This window comes from Balaenoptera musculus, chromosome 15, assembly GCF_009873245.2.
Source record: "Balaenoptera musculus isolate JJ_BM4_2016_0621 chromosome 15, mBalMus1.pri.v3, whole genome shotgun sequence".
Classification (NCBI taxonomy): Eukaryota; Metazoa; Chordata; class Mammalia; order Artiodactyla; family Balaenopteridae; genus Balaenoptera; species Balaenoptera musculus.
The window spans coordinates 24,237,706-24,254,108 of record NC_045799.1 but is presented as its reverse complement, the minus strand read 5'-3'; the positions used below and the strand labels follow the sequence as shown (position 1 = coordinate 24,254,108).

Genomic DNA, 16,403 nt, shown 5'->3' with positions numbered 1-16,403 from the left:
CAGAAGCGGGTAGAAGAGTCAGTAAGTTCAGTCCCCCTTCATCTGTTCTGCTGTTCTCCTTGCTCTCTGAGTAGACAGAGTAATGTTTCCTTTTTCCTTTTCCCAAAGAAAGGAAGGTAAGGGGGAAAATAAATTTATGTATTTAGACCAGTCAAAAAAAAAAGCTGTTTTTTTGAGAAGATAAACAAAACTGATAAACCCTTAGCCAGATTCATCACGAAAAAAAGGGAGAGGACGCAAATCAATAAAATTGGAAATGAAAAAGGAGAAATCACAACTGACACTGGAGAAATACAAAGGATTATAAGAGACTACTACAAACTACTACAAACAACTATATGCCAATAAAATGGATAACCACATAGAAATGGACAAATTCTTGGAAAGGTAAAATTTTCCAAGACTGAACCAGGAAGAATTAGAAAATATAAACAGACATATGACAAGTAATGAAATTGAAACCGTAATTAAAAATCTTCCAACAAACAAAAGTCCAGGATCAGATGGCTTCACAGGTGAATTCTATCAAACATTTAGAGCAGAGCTAACACTGATCCTTCTCAAATACTTCCAAAAAATTGCAGAGGGAGAAACACTCCCAAATTCATTCTATGAAACCACCATCATCCTGATACCAAAACCAGAAAAAGACATCGCAAAAAAAGAAAATTATAGACCAATATCACTGATGAACATAGATGCAAAAATCCTGAACAAAATACTAGCAAACAGAATCCAACAGCACATTAAAAGGATCATACACCATGATTAAGTGGGATTTATCCCAGGGATGCAAGGATTCTTCAACATACGCAAATCAATCAATGTGATACACCACATTAACAAATTAAGAAATAAAAACCATATGATCATCTCAATAGATGCAGAAAAAGTTTTTGACAAAATTCAACACCCATTTATGATAAAAACTCTCCAGAAAATGGGCATAGAGGGAACCTACCTCAACATAATAAAAGCCATATATGACAAACCCATAGCAAGCATCATTCTCAATGGTGAAAAACTGAAAGCATTTCCACAAAGATCAGGAACAAGACAAGGATGTCCACTCTCGCCACTCTTATTCAACATAGTTTTGGAAGTCCTAGCCACGGCAATCAGAGAAGAAAAAGAAATAAAAGGAATACAAATTGGAAAAGAAGAAGTAAAGCTGTCACTGTTTGCAGATGACATGATACTATCCACAGAAAATCCTAAAGATGCCACCAGAAGACTACTAGAACTAATCAATGAATCTGGTAAGGTTGAAGGATACAAAATTAATGCACAAAAATCTCTGGCATTCCTAGACACCTACAATGAAAAATCAGAAAGAGAAATTAAGGAAACACTCCCATTTACCATAGAAATAAAAAGAATAAAATACCTAGGAATAAACCTGCCTAAGGAGGAGAAAGACTTGTACTCAGAAAACTATAAAACACTGATGAAAGAAATCAAAGATGATATAAACAGATGGAGAAATATACTATTGTTCTTGGATTGGAAGAATCAATATTGTGAAAATGACTATACTACCCAAAGCAATCTACAGATTCAATGCAATCCCTATCAAACTACCAATGGCATTCTTCACAGAATTAGAACAAAAAATGTTACAATCGTATGGAAACACAAAAGACCCCGAACAGCCAAAGCATTCTTGAGAAAGAAAAACGGAGTTGGAGGAATCAGGGTCCCTGGCTTCAAAGTATACCACAAAGCTACAGTAATCAAGACAGTATGGTACTGGCACAAAAACAGAAATATAGATCAATGGTACAGGATAGAATGCCCGGAGATAAACCCACACACCTATGGTCACCTAATTTACAACCAAGGAGGCAAGAACATACAATGGAGAAAAGACAGCCCCTTCAATAAATGGTGCTGGGAAAACTGGACAGCTACATGTAAAAGAAAGAAATTCGAACACTCCCTAACACCATACACAAAAATAAACTCCAAATAGATTAAAGACTTAAATGTAAGACCAGACACTATAAAACTCTTTGAGGAAAACATAGGAAAAACACACTTTGACATAAACCACAGCAAGATCTTTTTTGACCCACCTCCTAGAGTAACGGAAATAAAAACAAAAATAAACAAATGGGACTTAATTAAGCTTAAAAGCTTTTGCACAGCAAAGGAAACCATAAACAAGACAAAAAGACAACCCTCAGAATGGGAGAAAATATTTGCAATTTTAAATTATTAAAAAATTTAAAAATGGGCGGAATTAAAACATGGGTGGAAGACCTAAATAGACATTTCACCAAGGAAGACATACAGATGGCCAAAAGGCACATGAAAAGACGCTCAACATCACTAATTATTAGAGAAATGCAAATCAAAACTACAGTGAGGTATCACCTCATGCCAGACAGAATGGCCATTATCAAAAAATCTAGAAACAATAAATGCTGGAAAGGGTGTGGTGAAAAGGGAACCCTCCTGCACTATTGGTGGGAATGTAAATTGATACAACCACTATGGAAAACAGTATGGAGGTTCCTTAAAAAACTAAAAATAGAACTACCATATGAGCCAGCAATCCCACTACTGGGCATATACCCTGAGAAAACCATAATTCAAAAAGAGACATGTACCACAATGTTCACTGCAGCACTATTTAAAATAGCCAAGGACCTCCCTGGTGGCACAGTGGTTAAGAATCCACCTGCCAATGCAGGCGACACGGGTTCGAGCCCTGGTCTGGGAAGATCCCACATGCTGTGGAGCAGCGAAGCCCGTGCGCCACAACTACTGAGCCTGCACTCCAGAGCCCGTGAGCCACAACGACTGAGCCTGCGTGCCACAACTACTGAAGCCCACGTGCCTAGAGCCCGTGCTCTGCAACAAAGAGAAGCCACCACAATGAGAAGCCCGCACACCACAACGAAGACCCAATGGAGCCAAAAATAAATAAATTTATTTTTAAAAATAATAATAATTAAAAAATAATAAATAAATAAAAATAAAATAGCCAAGACATGGAACCAAGCTAAATGTCCAGCGACAGATGAATGGATAAAGAAGATGTGGCACATATATACAACTGAATATTACTCAGCCATAAAAAGAAACAAAATTGAGTTGTTTGTAGTGAGGTGGATGGACCTACAGTCTGTCATACAGAGAGAAGTAAGTCAGAAAGAGAAAAACAAATACAGTATGCTAACGAATCTAAAAAAAAAAAAAAATGGTACTGATGAACCTAGTTGCAGGGCAGGAATAAAGATGTAGGCATAGAGAATGGACCTGAGGACATGGGGTGGGAGGGGGAAGCTGGGGCAAAGTGAGAGTAGCATCGACACATATACACTACCGAATGTAAAAGAATTAGCTAGTGGGAAGCAGCAGCATAGCACAGGGAGATCAGCTGGGTGCTTTGCGATGACCTAGAGGGTGGGATAGGGAGGATGGGAGGGAGACGCAAGAGGGAGGGGATATGGGGACATGTGTATGCATATGGCTGATTCACTTTGGAGTACAGCAGAAAGTAACACAGTATTATGAAGCAATTATACTCCAGTAAAGATCTATTTTAAAAAAAGATATACTATATACAATCTTCTGCAACTGACTTCTATCAATAATTTCTATGATTTAGCTACGTTGTTGCCTATAGCAACATTCATTGTATAATATCCCATTGTGTGAATAGAGGACATTTATCCATTTTCCTGTTGACGGATCAGAGACCTGGTTTCAGTTTTTTGCCCTTAACCAATAATGCTATAACCTTTCTTATGTGTTTCTTGATGCACATGCGCAGAAGTTTTTCTGAGGCAGTGGCTTCCAAACCATTCTGACAATGCCCAAGAATAAAAAATAAATTTTCCATCACAACACAGTAAACATACACAGGTGAATGTATGTGTATAAATATGAAACAAAAACTTAAACAATACCCTTACACAATACATTTTGATCTTTTATATTTAGCTGGTAGATCCACAGAATTCATTTCACACCCTCTTGGCTTCAATTTAGTGTTTTTATTTCTAAGAATCACTGTTCTGGAATTGAGCTTCCCCACGAGTGTGCCTGGGCATAGGTTACAGGTTACCCAGGCCACAATACTGATGCCTCGGCCCTCAGGTCAGTGCTTCCTTAGGTGCTGGGTCACAGGGTATGCCCACATTCAACTAGAAAACAAAATAGATATATTCTGCTGATTTTATAAAAAGGTATCAGCAGTAATGTAAGTGTTTCCAGTGATGCACATTCTCGAGCTCTGTCACTGTGGTCTTATTTGCATTTTCCTGATTATCAATGAAGTTAAGCATCTTTTTATGGATCATTTGTTTCTCCTCTGTAAAATGCTTGCTCCTATCATTGCCCATTTTTCCACTGGGCCGTCTGTCTTCTCCTTGCTGATTCACAAGAATTCATGATAAATTCTGTTGTTGTTTTGGGGGTTTTTTTGGTTGTTGTTTTTGTTTGTTTGTTGGCCGTGCCACACTACATGCGGGATCTTAGTTCCCTGACCAAGCATCGAACCCATGCTCCCTGCAGTGGAAGCCTGGACCACTAGGGAAATCCCCATGATAAATTCTGAATACCAATCTTTTGTTAGTTGCATGGGTTGCAAACATCTTTTCCCAGTTTGTGGCTTGTGTTCCCACTTTCTTATGGTGTCTATCCCCCTTTCAAACTGCACTAAGGTACCCGTAATGTCTAGCAGAACTCATCACTATTTTTGGCAACACAGAAAGGTATGAGAGGGAGGGAGAGGGCATGAGGGACAAGCAGGAAAAGTTATGAAGGAGCAATCCTAGAGTCTTATGCCAAGACTGCCAGGGAGTCTGGAGTTTCCGCCCTGGAAGCCCCTTCTCACACACTGGTGCATACAATTATTGGAAAAATAACAAAGCCTTTTCATCAAAGGGCACAAAGGGTCTGTCTGGGACCTGCACACATCTCCAATGTATTCCTACAGACAATGGGTCACTTGTGCATCTTCTGCCTGGGCAATAACAAGCAGAGCCTGGGGAAAGTGCAGCAGAAACAGAAATGAAAGCTGGGGTCACCACAATGCACATGGGTACTCTTTTCACTGCAACAGAAAATCTAAGAGGCTGCTCCTACCTCCTCAGTAGTAAAAGGAAGAAATCTGCAAACGTGCAACTGACATGGAGGCATGGGACAAGGACTGGGGGAAGTAAGCCAGGTCCTAACAAGCATTACACCAAAAATCTAATATAGTGATTCTCTAACATGTCTATAGATCTGTTTGGGGGGGAGGGGCACGAACTGTGAATTCTCGATGACAAATATTTAATTTAGTGCTTTCACTTCAATCATAGTTTTTTTTTTTTTTTAAGCATATTCTGGATCATTTGAACGTCCATCTTATGACCAACTGGCAGGATTTCAGTGCTCATATTTGTTATTTCCTATGTTGGTGTCAATTAAACTTTAACTGTTGAAAACTAATGAGAAAAAATAGAGGTGAACATAATAAGTGAAAGTCAAACATCATCACAAGAAAGCATCACAACAGTTCAAATATAGAAAAGTGGTAGGAGAACGGAGTTATTATACAGCATACAGCACTGGAGCTATGCTAAAAAGATCTTGCACCATAATAATTGAGGGACAATTTGATTTCAGCAAAGTAACATTAGCTAACACATTAAATTCACAAAGTCAATCTGAGCTTTTGAGTTTTATAATTAGTTTGATTTCAATCTATTTGTTTAGGTTTAATAATCATTTAAGACCTATTAGTATAAGGAGTATAACCTAGTGAATATATTTAAGTAACAAAAAAAAATAATTTTAACACTAGGAGTATGGCAGAGTTTTTCTTTAAAGGAGTTCTGTACATTATTCAGGTTTGAGAATCCAACTGTCTGAGGCACTCTCCTCCACCTGGTCATTCACCTGCTAGAGGACACAGCTCACCTTTTTAACACCCAAAATATCTTCAATGAGGGTTGCTGTTTGTAAGAATGTCTTCTTACTCGTCATCAGTGTAAACAGGAAGATCACAAAGTCATTCTTTTCTGCCAAACGCTTTGTAACCCCTTCCGTCTATCGCAAGGGAGAAGAGGAGAAAAAGCAGAATAGGTTATAACCCCAAAATAAAATATGAAGGGCAAAATATCCATTCCAGACACTGGAAAAGCAATTCCACGCTACATCAGGAATTGTTAGCTGAGCCCTTAATTCCCTAAAACTATATATAAAACACTGTGTACAAATGTATTTTTCTGGGGAGGAGTTTTTAAATAATATCCATCATAGGTTTTTAACCCAGTATCTGCCTAGTATCTAAATCAAGAGCTACAAGCCAGCACCCAGTAGGCCAAGTTTTATTTGGCCAGCAATACCTTTTAAATTTTGACTTTAAGTCTTCAGATAGGATATGCTTACTCCAGGTTAGTCACAATTTGCACAAGTCCCCACTCCAAAACAGGCAACTTCAAACGTTTCTTGTTTTCTGTCTGATCCTTGGAGGCACTGGTGTTTGCAACTCTAAAAGCCCTAGGTTTCCATCTAACCTGGATTTAAGCCAGATCAGCACAAAGGTGGACCATATCATCCTATGTTTTTTACGTTTTTGTTTCTTCTTTCTTTCCTTTTCTTTCTTTCCCTCTCTTTTCTTTTCTTTCTTTCCCTTTCTTTCCTTTTCTTTCTTTCCTTCCTTCCTTCCCTTTCTTTCCTTTCTCTTCCTTCCTTTTTTTTAACTGAACTGTGTTTTGCTGGAATATCATTAACATTAGGTGTCATTATTAACGAACAGCTTCATAAGACTGCCTCATAAGACTATTAACTACATGGAAGCTGACAATGATGGAGTCATTACATCACACATATATCATCTTTTTTTTATAAGAACAATTTTTTTTAAAATTAATTAATTTATTTATATTTTATTTTTGGCTGCGTTGGGTCTTCCTTTCTGTGCGAGGGCTTTCTCCAGTTGTGGCAAGCGGGGGCCACTCTTCATCGCAGTGCGCAGGCCTCTCACCGTCGCGGCCTCTCCCATCGCGGAGCACAGGCTCCAGACGCGCAGGCTCAGTAGTTGTGGCGCACGGGCTTAGTCGCTCCGTGGCATGTGGGATCTTCCCAGACCAGGGCTCGAACCTGTGTCCCCTGCATTGGCAGGCAGATTCTTAACCACCGCACCACCAGGGAAGCCCAGAACAATTTCTTACTGGCCTTACTTACAAGAAAAATTGTGCACTACCTGAACATTTAGTTTATTTTTATCTCACGGGTCTGTCTGTGCTTACCTGTGCCACTAGCTACATGTGGCTATTGAGCACTTGAAACGTGGCTAGTCTGAACTGAGATGTGTTCTGAGAGTAAAAAACACACTGGATTTTGAAAACTTAATACAAAAAAAAGGAATTATATCTCATTAATAATTACTTATATTGATGACATGTTGGAATAACATTCTTGATATACTGTGCTAAATAAAATACTTTATTAAAATTAACTTCACCTATTTCTTCCTACTTCTTTTCTTACTTTCTAAAAAACGTGGCTACAAAGAAATTGAAAATAACCTAAGTATGGTGGGGTGATGGGTTATTTCACTTGTTTTTGGAGTATTTTTATATTATACTCTAATATTCTCGAGAGACTGGTATAATACATTTTTATACTTTTTAAAATGTGATACACGGAAGCAAACACAAAATACCATATATAGCCTAATCAGTGACTAAAAGTGCAGGTTTATTACACTAAGATTGCATTAGCCTTTTTGGTGACAATAGTTTTTGCTGAATCCTTTTGAACTTACTGACAGTTTAGGCCCCTAAACTATTTTTGATTTGTATGTCCCTAAGACATATCTCCCTTGCTCAGGACCTCAGCATTAATTTATTTGTTTGTTTAGAGTTATGTCCAAAGCTTTACATTATCCTTTTTCAATTCTTTTTATTCAAACAGCCTATCATTTATGTTGTCAAGATTTTTGTGGATGCTGATTTTTATCTTAAGATATCAATCCTGGGGTTTCCCTCGTGGCACAGTGGTTAAGCATCCGCCTGCCAATGCTGGGGACACGGGTTCAAGCCCTGGTCCGGGAAGATCCCACATGCCGCGGAGCAACTAAGCCCACACGCCAGAACCGCTAAGCCTGTGTTCTGGAGCCCATGTGCCACAACTACTGAAGCCCATGCACCTAGAGTCTGTGCTCTGCAACAGGAGAAGACACCGCAGTGAGAAGCCCATGCACTGCAACGAAGAGTAGCCCCTGCTCAACGCAACTAGAGAAAGCCCGCGCACAGCAACAAAGACCCAACACAGCCAAAAAAAAAAAGATATCAATCCTGAACTAATAAATATGTTATTCCTAAAGGTAAAATAAAATAACCTAAGTGTTTTGTGTTATATTTCTGTTGCATAGCAATGTTATGGATGTTGAACTTTGTGTTGTGTTGAAACATATTTCCCTATTTGTGTTGGTTGCTAAGAAGCTTAAATCCAAATTTTTTTTTTTAATGGAGGCTGAGAAGTCCCTTGATAAGCCATCTGCAAGTTGGAGAACCAGGAAAACTGGTGATGAAATTCAGTCAGAGACCAAAGGCCTGAGAATCTGAAGCAACAGTGTAAGTCCCTGTTGGAGCCAAAGGCCCAAGAGCCAGGAACTCCAAGTCCGAAGGCAGGGGAAGATGGATGTCTCAGCTCTGGCAGAGAGTGAATTCGCCCAACCTCCACCTTTTTGCTCTATTCAGGGCCTCAATGGATTGGATGGTGGTCACCCACATTGGTGAGGGCATCTACTGATACAAATGCTAATCTCTTCCAGAGACACCCTCACAGACACGCCCAGAAAAAAAATGTTTAACCAGCTATCTGGGCATCCCTTAGCTCAGTCAAGTTTACACATATGAACAAATGTTCATAGTAGCATTATTCTTTTTTTTTTTGATGTGGACCATTTTTAAAGTGTTTATTGAATTTGTTACAATATTGCTTCTGTTTTATTTATTTTTTGAATTTTTGAATTTTATTTTATTTTATTTTTTATACAGCAGGTTCTTACTAGTTATCCATTTTACACATATTAGTGTATACATGTCAATTCCAATCTCCCAATTCATCCCACCACCACCACCCCGCCTGCCACTTTCCCCCCTTGGTGTCCATACATTTGTTCTCTACATCTGTGTCTCTATTTCTGCCCTGCAAACCGGTTCATCTGTACCATTTTTCTAGGTTCCACATATATGCGTTAATATACGATATGGGCTTAAACCCAAATTTGTACCCCATCCGTAGTACAAATGATTTTATGTTCAGCCCAATTCCCGGATACCTACTTCTAAATTTATAATATTGGTAGATCTTACATACTCCTAACGATGCCCGAAATCTATTTTTGAATGAGGCAAGAAATGAAATGGAATTAAATGTTCCTTTGTGTTTTCATTGCATAGAAGTTTCACTTCTACAACAGCATTTGTTTCATTCTGCTGTATTTGATTCACTCTTTACAGTTTACCACATATGTTCCCAAAAGACAGGTACTGGGTCTTACAAAATTAACATTTGTATATTGCTTTACAAAGTGCTTTCACATCTATCATCTCATTTAAATCCCACAACAACCCTATGATGTATGATTACCAACTACACTCTACTAAGATAAGAAATTAAAGCACAGGGAGGAGAATAAGCATGAAGCCAAGAGCTAGAACCCCAAACCAAGTTCTAGCACTAAGTGCTATGCTCTTTCCACCAAATTGCTTCTTTTATTCACCATTATTTCCCACTCAGTGATCAACTTAGTTGGGTGTCCTGATCAACACATGGTGGGTCTTCTGGTTCTTGTTTTCTTTTCTAACACTAAAAACGAAGGAGTAGGCACAATAGGGTTTAAAGGAATCCTAAAAGGTCACAGGCACTCTTTCAATGCTTGCATCCATTTAACAAGTTTTTTGTTCAGTCTCTGCTTGGACACCTCCAGGGCTAGAGGAGTTCAGTACCTGCTGAAGCAGCCATGGCTCAATTACTATGAAATTTTGCCATCCATAATTTCTACCTGTTGGTTATGGTTCTCAGGCACATATAAGTCCAATTCTCCAATGTCTGAAGATAGCTGTCATGTCTACCACCCCCATTCAAATCTTCCCTCCTCAAGCACTGCAGACGTGGTAGGGAGAAAAATGAGGCCCCGATGGCAGGGATACTTACACAGACACAGGTATTATACAAGATGCTCAAACAGTCCTTGGACATTTCATCACTTACTGAAAGTGAAAGGGGAATAACTGGTTATTTTTCTCATTGGAAAGATAATGTAACAGAATTAAATTTTTGAACATAGAATTGTTCCTCATAATCCCCTCCAAGATGATTATTTTCCTTTTAGCATACCTCCTTCCAGTCCTTATTTACCAAAGAGTTTCATGGTGCCCGCATCAGAGCCTACAAACCAATTTGTATACTGCTTTTTGGTTTGATATACTATTATGCTTATTATGTTCCATAGTCTTCATAATTTCAACCTGTTGTGGTGTTATCACTTAGCAAGCCATGTTCCCTTTATAGCTTGATTAGAATTATATCCAGGGTTTTTAAAATCTTGCTATTTAAATAGACTAGAAATAAACAACATGACATACAGTCCTTTTATGCTTGTGTTGAACTGGTTCCCTAAGATACATTTCCAAAAGCAGAATTACGAGAATCCAAAGTAATTGGATTGTTGCTATTAATTTCCACTGAAAATTCTACTAGCAGCAAACAAGGATGTCATTTTTACTACAGACTCAACGTGTTTTGTTCTGTTGTTATTTATGTTGGGTACCAATAAAGAACTAGTTACTTCCCTGTGAGCAGGAACAGGAGAGTACAACAAAAAGGAAACTAAATTTCCAAGTCCTCAAAACTGGGAGATGATAATTGAGTATGAACCATGGATAAAGTGTTTTGTTTGGCATTAATTTTATTTTTAAAAACTGTTTCCATTCATTCCTACGCTGCCACAAACTCTAAAATGTTAGGCTTCCCTCCAAGATCCCAGTGGGCAGCCCTGCCAAGCTAGCTTGACCAGAAGGGTTATCTGACATAATCTTGAGACAATGCAGATGTCCTGTATCCCTCATCACCACTTTTCAACCTATGGGGGCTTTTTGGTTTATTTATTTCATGACTTCAGAGAGGGCTGGAACACCAAATCAGTATATCTCAGTACTTCTAGACCTTTCATTTTCAAAGGGAACTGGAATTCACTCATTCATCAAATATTTATTCAGCATCCACTCTAGAGCAGATAAAGAATATACAGTGGTTAGCGAAAAAAAAAAAAAAAAGACAAAGCCTCATGGAACTTATAAATCTGGTGGGGGAAGAGAGAATAAATAAGTACACCAACAAGTAACTACAAGATGCTACCTGCTATGAGGGTAGAGGACGTGAAGACCAATTCAGATAGGATACAAAGCTGCGACATAAAAGATGAGTATGAATTCTCTTAACCACTACTACACATAAAAACAAGGCCTTACATAGTATGTCATGTTGATGTTGGGGGGAAAATTTTTTTAATTAAAAAAAAAAGTGATATTTGTAGTAGAGCATTCATCAGATGTTAACTGATCTCTGGCTTTTAATGCCAAAGTAAGTGTACTTACTCATTTTTTTAAATTATCAACTGACTACCTAAAAATAATATTTGCAACATGTGTAAGTTATAGAGAATAATAATAGAATAATACCCATATACCTACCACCCAGTCCCAGAAATAATATGCTACCTTAAACACTTTGACTTTTTACCATACACATTCTGGTAATGACTGAACTTTTCACAAAGAGCTTATATCACTTTTATAACAACAAAAACAAGACAATAATTTTAAAAAATAAAACAAATGATCTTACCAGGCTTTTCCTTACTCTCTCAATTAAGTATATGAGAAATAAGAATTTGCAAAGAAAACATAAAAGCTGAAACCAAGGACTATTAGAAACTACAAAGATGCAATTCTTTTAGCCCAGTAGTTTTCACACTTTTTCTTTTAAAGCACTAGACTTATATTTCTACCAAGTATAAAATAAAGAGAGCTGCTTAGTTAGGGGCGGAGAGTGTCCTACAGCCGAATGTTAAGGCATGTCTTCATTGTTAAGAGTTAGGAAGGGAAAGAAGAGAAACTCCTGGGAATTACCATCATAACAGCAGGTTAGGAAATGAGTACCAGTGGCTGATAAGTATACTTACTTTTCAGTTTCTGTCCCCGAATAGAGATTGTAGGCCTCATAAGAATTTCTACAAGGAGCTATAAAAAAAAAATTGGATAAAACCTTCAAAATTCAAAGCACAGCTTACAAAACAATCTTTGCCATGACAACTCATGGCCCAAATATCTGTCAGGGTACTGCAAGACCCTCTTGTTCCCAACACAGGCAGAAGGCAGTGAAGTTCAAGGAAATGAACACTGTACCAAGAGTCAGGAAACCTGGGTTCTAGTTGCAGCTCAGCCACCTATTCCCCATGTAAACTCGGGCAAGTCAGTGTCCCTCCATGGCCTCAGCTCTCATTTTTAAAAATAAGAATGTTAGATTAGTTAATCTCTGGAGTCCAACGTGGCTTTAATTTTTTAAAAGCTGCAGAACATTTTCACTATGATTCCTCTTTTGCTTTAGAATATTTGTGTTCTTTTTATAAACATAAGTTTATAAAAAGAATCACAAAAGGTATACCATAAACTGTTAATACTGATTTCTACAGGGGGCTGGCGAGTATATGCATTCATTTTTCATTTTACATACTTTTAATATAACACATAATTTTGTTTAAACTGTTTACAATAAATATGCATTTAAAAACCCATTCTGTTGAAACAAAGGACAGTTTATAATGATAAAAGGGTCAATCCATTGGGACGATATAACAATTATAAACATATATGCATCTAACAACAGAACCTCAAAATACATGAAGCAAAAGCTGATAGAACTGAAGGAGACAATTCAAAAATAACAGCTGGATAATACCCCACTTTCAATAATGGATAGACAATGAGGTATTACCAAAAATATAGAAGACTTGAACACTATAAACGAACAAGCTCTAACAGACAGCTATAAAGCATTCTGCCCAGCAACAGCAGAATATACATTCTACTCAAGCACACATGGAATAGACATAGACACACACACACACACACACACACACACACACACACACACACACACACACAGGAATACTACTCAGCCATAAAAAAGAATGAAATTTTTCCATCTGCAGCAACATGGATGGACTTGGAGGACATTATGCTAAATGAAATAAGTCAGACAGAGAAAGACAAACACTGTATACCACTTGTATGTGGAATCTAAAAAAGTAAAACAAAATAGTGACTATAACAAAAAAGAAGCAGACTCACAGATATAGAGAACAAACTAGTGGTTACCAGTGTGGGGGAGGGGCAATATAAAGGTGGGAGAGTGGGAGGTACAAACTAGTAAGTCTAAGATAGCCTACAAGGATGTATTGTACAACATGGGGGATACAGCCAATATTTTACCATAACTATAAACAAAGCATAACCTTTAAAAATTGTGAATCACTATATTGTACAGCAACTATACTTCAATAAAAATGCAAAAAATAAATTTCTCTTAAAAGAAAAAAAGGGGGCTTCCTTGGTGGCACAGTGGTTGAGAGTCTGCCTGCCGGTGCAGGGGACACGGGTTCGAGCCCCGGTCTGGGAAGATCCCACATGCCACGGAGCAACTGGGCCCGTGAGCCACAGCTGCTGAGCCTGCGCGTCTGGAGCCTGTGCTCCCAAAAAGAGAGGCCGTGAGAGTGAGAGGCCCGCACACCACGATGAGGAGTGGCCCCCGCTTGCCGCAACTGGGGAAACCCCTCGCACAGAAACGAAGACTCAACACAGCCAAAAATAAATAATTAATTAATAAAATTGTGCAATCTTTAAAAAGAAAAAAGAAAAAAAAGGGAATTATCTCAAACCAATAACCTAATCTTTCACTTCAATTCACTGGAAAAAGAGGTGCAACACAAACCTAAAGCAAGCAGAAGAAAAGAAGTAATAAGGATTAGAATGGAAACTAATTTAGCAGAGAATAGAAAATAACAGAGAATATCAACAAGATCACCACTGACTTTATAGAAAACAAGAACTACCTTCCTCCTGATGAATACTTTTAACTATTATATATAATGCCACACTAAGCATCTTTGTATACAAAGCCTTATCTCATTTTGACTTATGTCTTCATGAGAGATTCACATAAATGGAAACAACAGGGCAAAATGAGTAATGATCTTTAAGGTTTTGAGGCATACTACACAAATGCTTTTGAAAAGAGATGCCCCACTTTTCACAGTCATCCAAGAAAAGTTATGAATAGGTTATTATATTTAAAATAAATTCTCTTCAAATAGAGGATGGACTATGTCAATGAATAAATTAAAAGTCCCTGAATGCCAAGTGATGGATCATACCTGGCCCACAGACATAATTCATGTGGTCTACATCTACTGAAAAGCTGGGAGATTCTACATAAGAATCTAGATTTCCTACATCCCTGAGGGCAAAGGTCAATAGGAATGGAAGCCATTTCCCCATAAAAGCAGGCATGCACTCTCCGGTTCATCCTAGTCCCTGAAGTCATTTAATTTATGCCGATCTCCATTTTTTTTCTTTTTTTTTTTTTAAATTTATTTATTTGGCTGCACTGGGTCTTAGTTGCCACGTGCGGGATCTTCATTGCGGCATGTGGGATCTAGTTCCCTGACCAGGGATTGAACCCGGGCACCCTGCACAAGGAATGTGGGCTCTTAACCGCTGGACCACCAGGGAAGTCCCAGAGAGACATACCTTTTACTTTGTACCTTAAAAAAAAGGGGATATATATATATATTTTATTTTTTAAATTTAATTAATTTAATTTATTTATTTATTTTTGGTTGTGCCAGGTCTTAGTTGCGGCATGCGTGTGGGATCTAGTTCTCTGACCAGGGAACAAGCCCGCGTCCCCTGCATTGGGAGGCGAATTCTTAACCACTGCGCCAGTGGTGCAGATCAATTTACCAGATCAATTTACATAAATCAATTATTCTAGTGTAAAAGCTTTGGTGCTTCAATACATGTGAATACCACTGAGCTTCTAAAGATGAAAATTCTGGGGACTTCCCTGGGGGTCCAGTGGTGAAGACTCCGCCTTCCAATGCAGGGGGTGTGGGTTCAATCCCTGGTTGGGGAACTAAGATCCCACATGCCACGTGGCCAAAAAAAAAACGCTATGCCTGTAGTGATAGTTACTCTGTAATTCTGTAAATACACCAAAAATCACTGAATTGTACAAGTAAAGCAAGTGAACTGTGTGGTATGTAAATTATAACTCAATAAAAATTTTTTAAAAATCATAAAAAAAATGAAAATTCTGAAATGTTTGCTATAAATTCTAAAACGTTTCCTACCTCCCATTTCAAGAGTTAAATTCCCAAGCCATTAAGTAGCAGTAGTAATAATAAACAACAACTTACATCAACACCTCCAAACAAATCAAAAATATAAGTATTTGGATAAGTGGTTTCTTGGGTAAGTTTCCTCTCTTCAGTAACAAATGCCATAGCCTCCATGGAGAGAAGAGGAGAAATTTCCTAGTGAAAAAGGATACAGAAAGACATTCAGTTTAGTATCCAACACAAACCAGACACCAAAACACCAGTTTGCATTTTAGTCACAACTTGAACTCCCATGAGGTCAAAGACAATGAACCATAAAAAAAAAAAAATCTTACAGAAAAGCTGATATAATAAAAGTTGTTGTAACAGTAGTAATAGCTAACTTATTAAACGCTTATTATGTACCAGGCATGGTTCTAAGTACTTCATCTATTACCTTTTAATCCTCACAACCCAATGATATAATAGTAATTTATCAGCCCAATTTTACAGATAAGGAGACCGAGACACAAAGAAGTTGTCAATGTCATACAGGGTATGTGACAGAGTCAGGACTTAAACCTAGGAAGTGTGGCTCCTGAGTCTGTGCTTACAAAAGAAAGCAGAACTATTTTGGGTGAAACAGGAGATAGGATAGGAAGAATATAATAGGGCCCTACTCATTATGTTCCCTTCTCAGGAACCTCGAGGGAAGATGGAACACAGTGGGCTAGAGCAGTAGTTCTCACACAGTGATGAGCATCCGAATCATCTGAAGGGCTTGTTAAAACCCAGACTGCTGGGTCCCACCTGCAGTTTCTGATTTAATAGGTCTGGGGTGGGGCCTGAGAATGTGCATTTATAATAAGTCCCCAAGTGATGCTGATGTTGGTCCAGATACCACACATCAAGAAAAAGCAGAACCCTCTCTTATGGGTAACCTATTATATGCCAAGCACTGGCTTTCTATACTTTAGCCCATTTAATCTTTAAAACAATTCAATGAAGTGAG

The 16,403-nt window shown here is 38.1% G+C and overlaps 1 protein-coding gene across 4 annotated transcripts in view; it reads right to left on the bottom strand.

The window, feature by feature from the left end:
* The window catches only part of LOC118880750 (transient receptor potential cation channel subfamily C member 4 associated protein), a 76,262-nt gene that overhangs the window by 36,113 nt on the left and 23,746 nt on the right, over positions 1-16,403 (bottom strand). For all 4 annotated transcript variants that reach the window (XM_036824633.1, XM_036824636.1, XM_036824635.1 and 1 more), the window contains exons 3-6: positions 15,491-15,607; positions 12,197-12,254; positions 10,168-10,223; positions 5,917-6,045 (exon numbers count right to left, since the gene is read on the bottom strand). In XM_036824633.1, the coding sequence (XP_036680528.1) occupies positions 5,917-6,045; positions 10,168-10,223; positions 12,197-12,254; positions 15,491-15,607 (360 nt within the window). The remainder of the gene's footprint in view (positions 1-5,916; positions 6,046-10,167; positions 10,224-12,196; positions 12,255-15,490; positions 15,608-16,403) is intronic.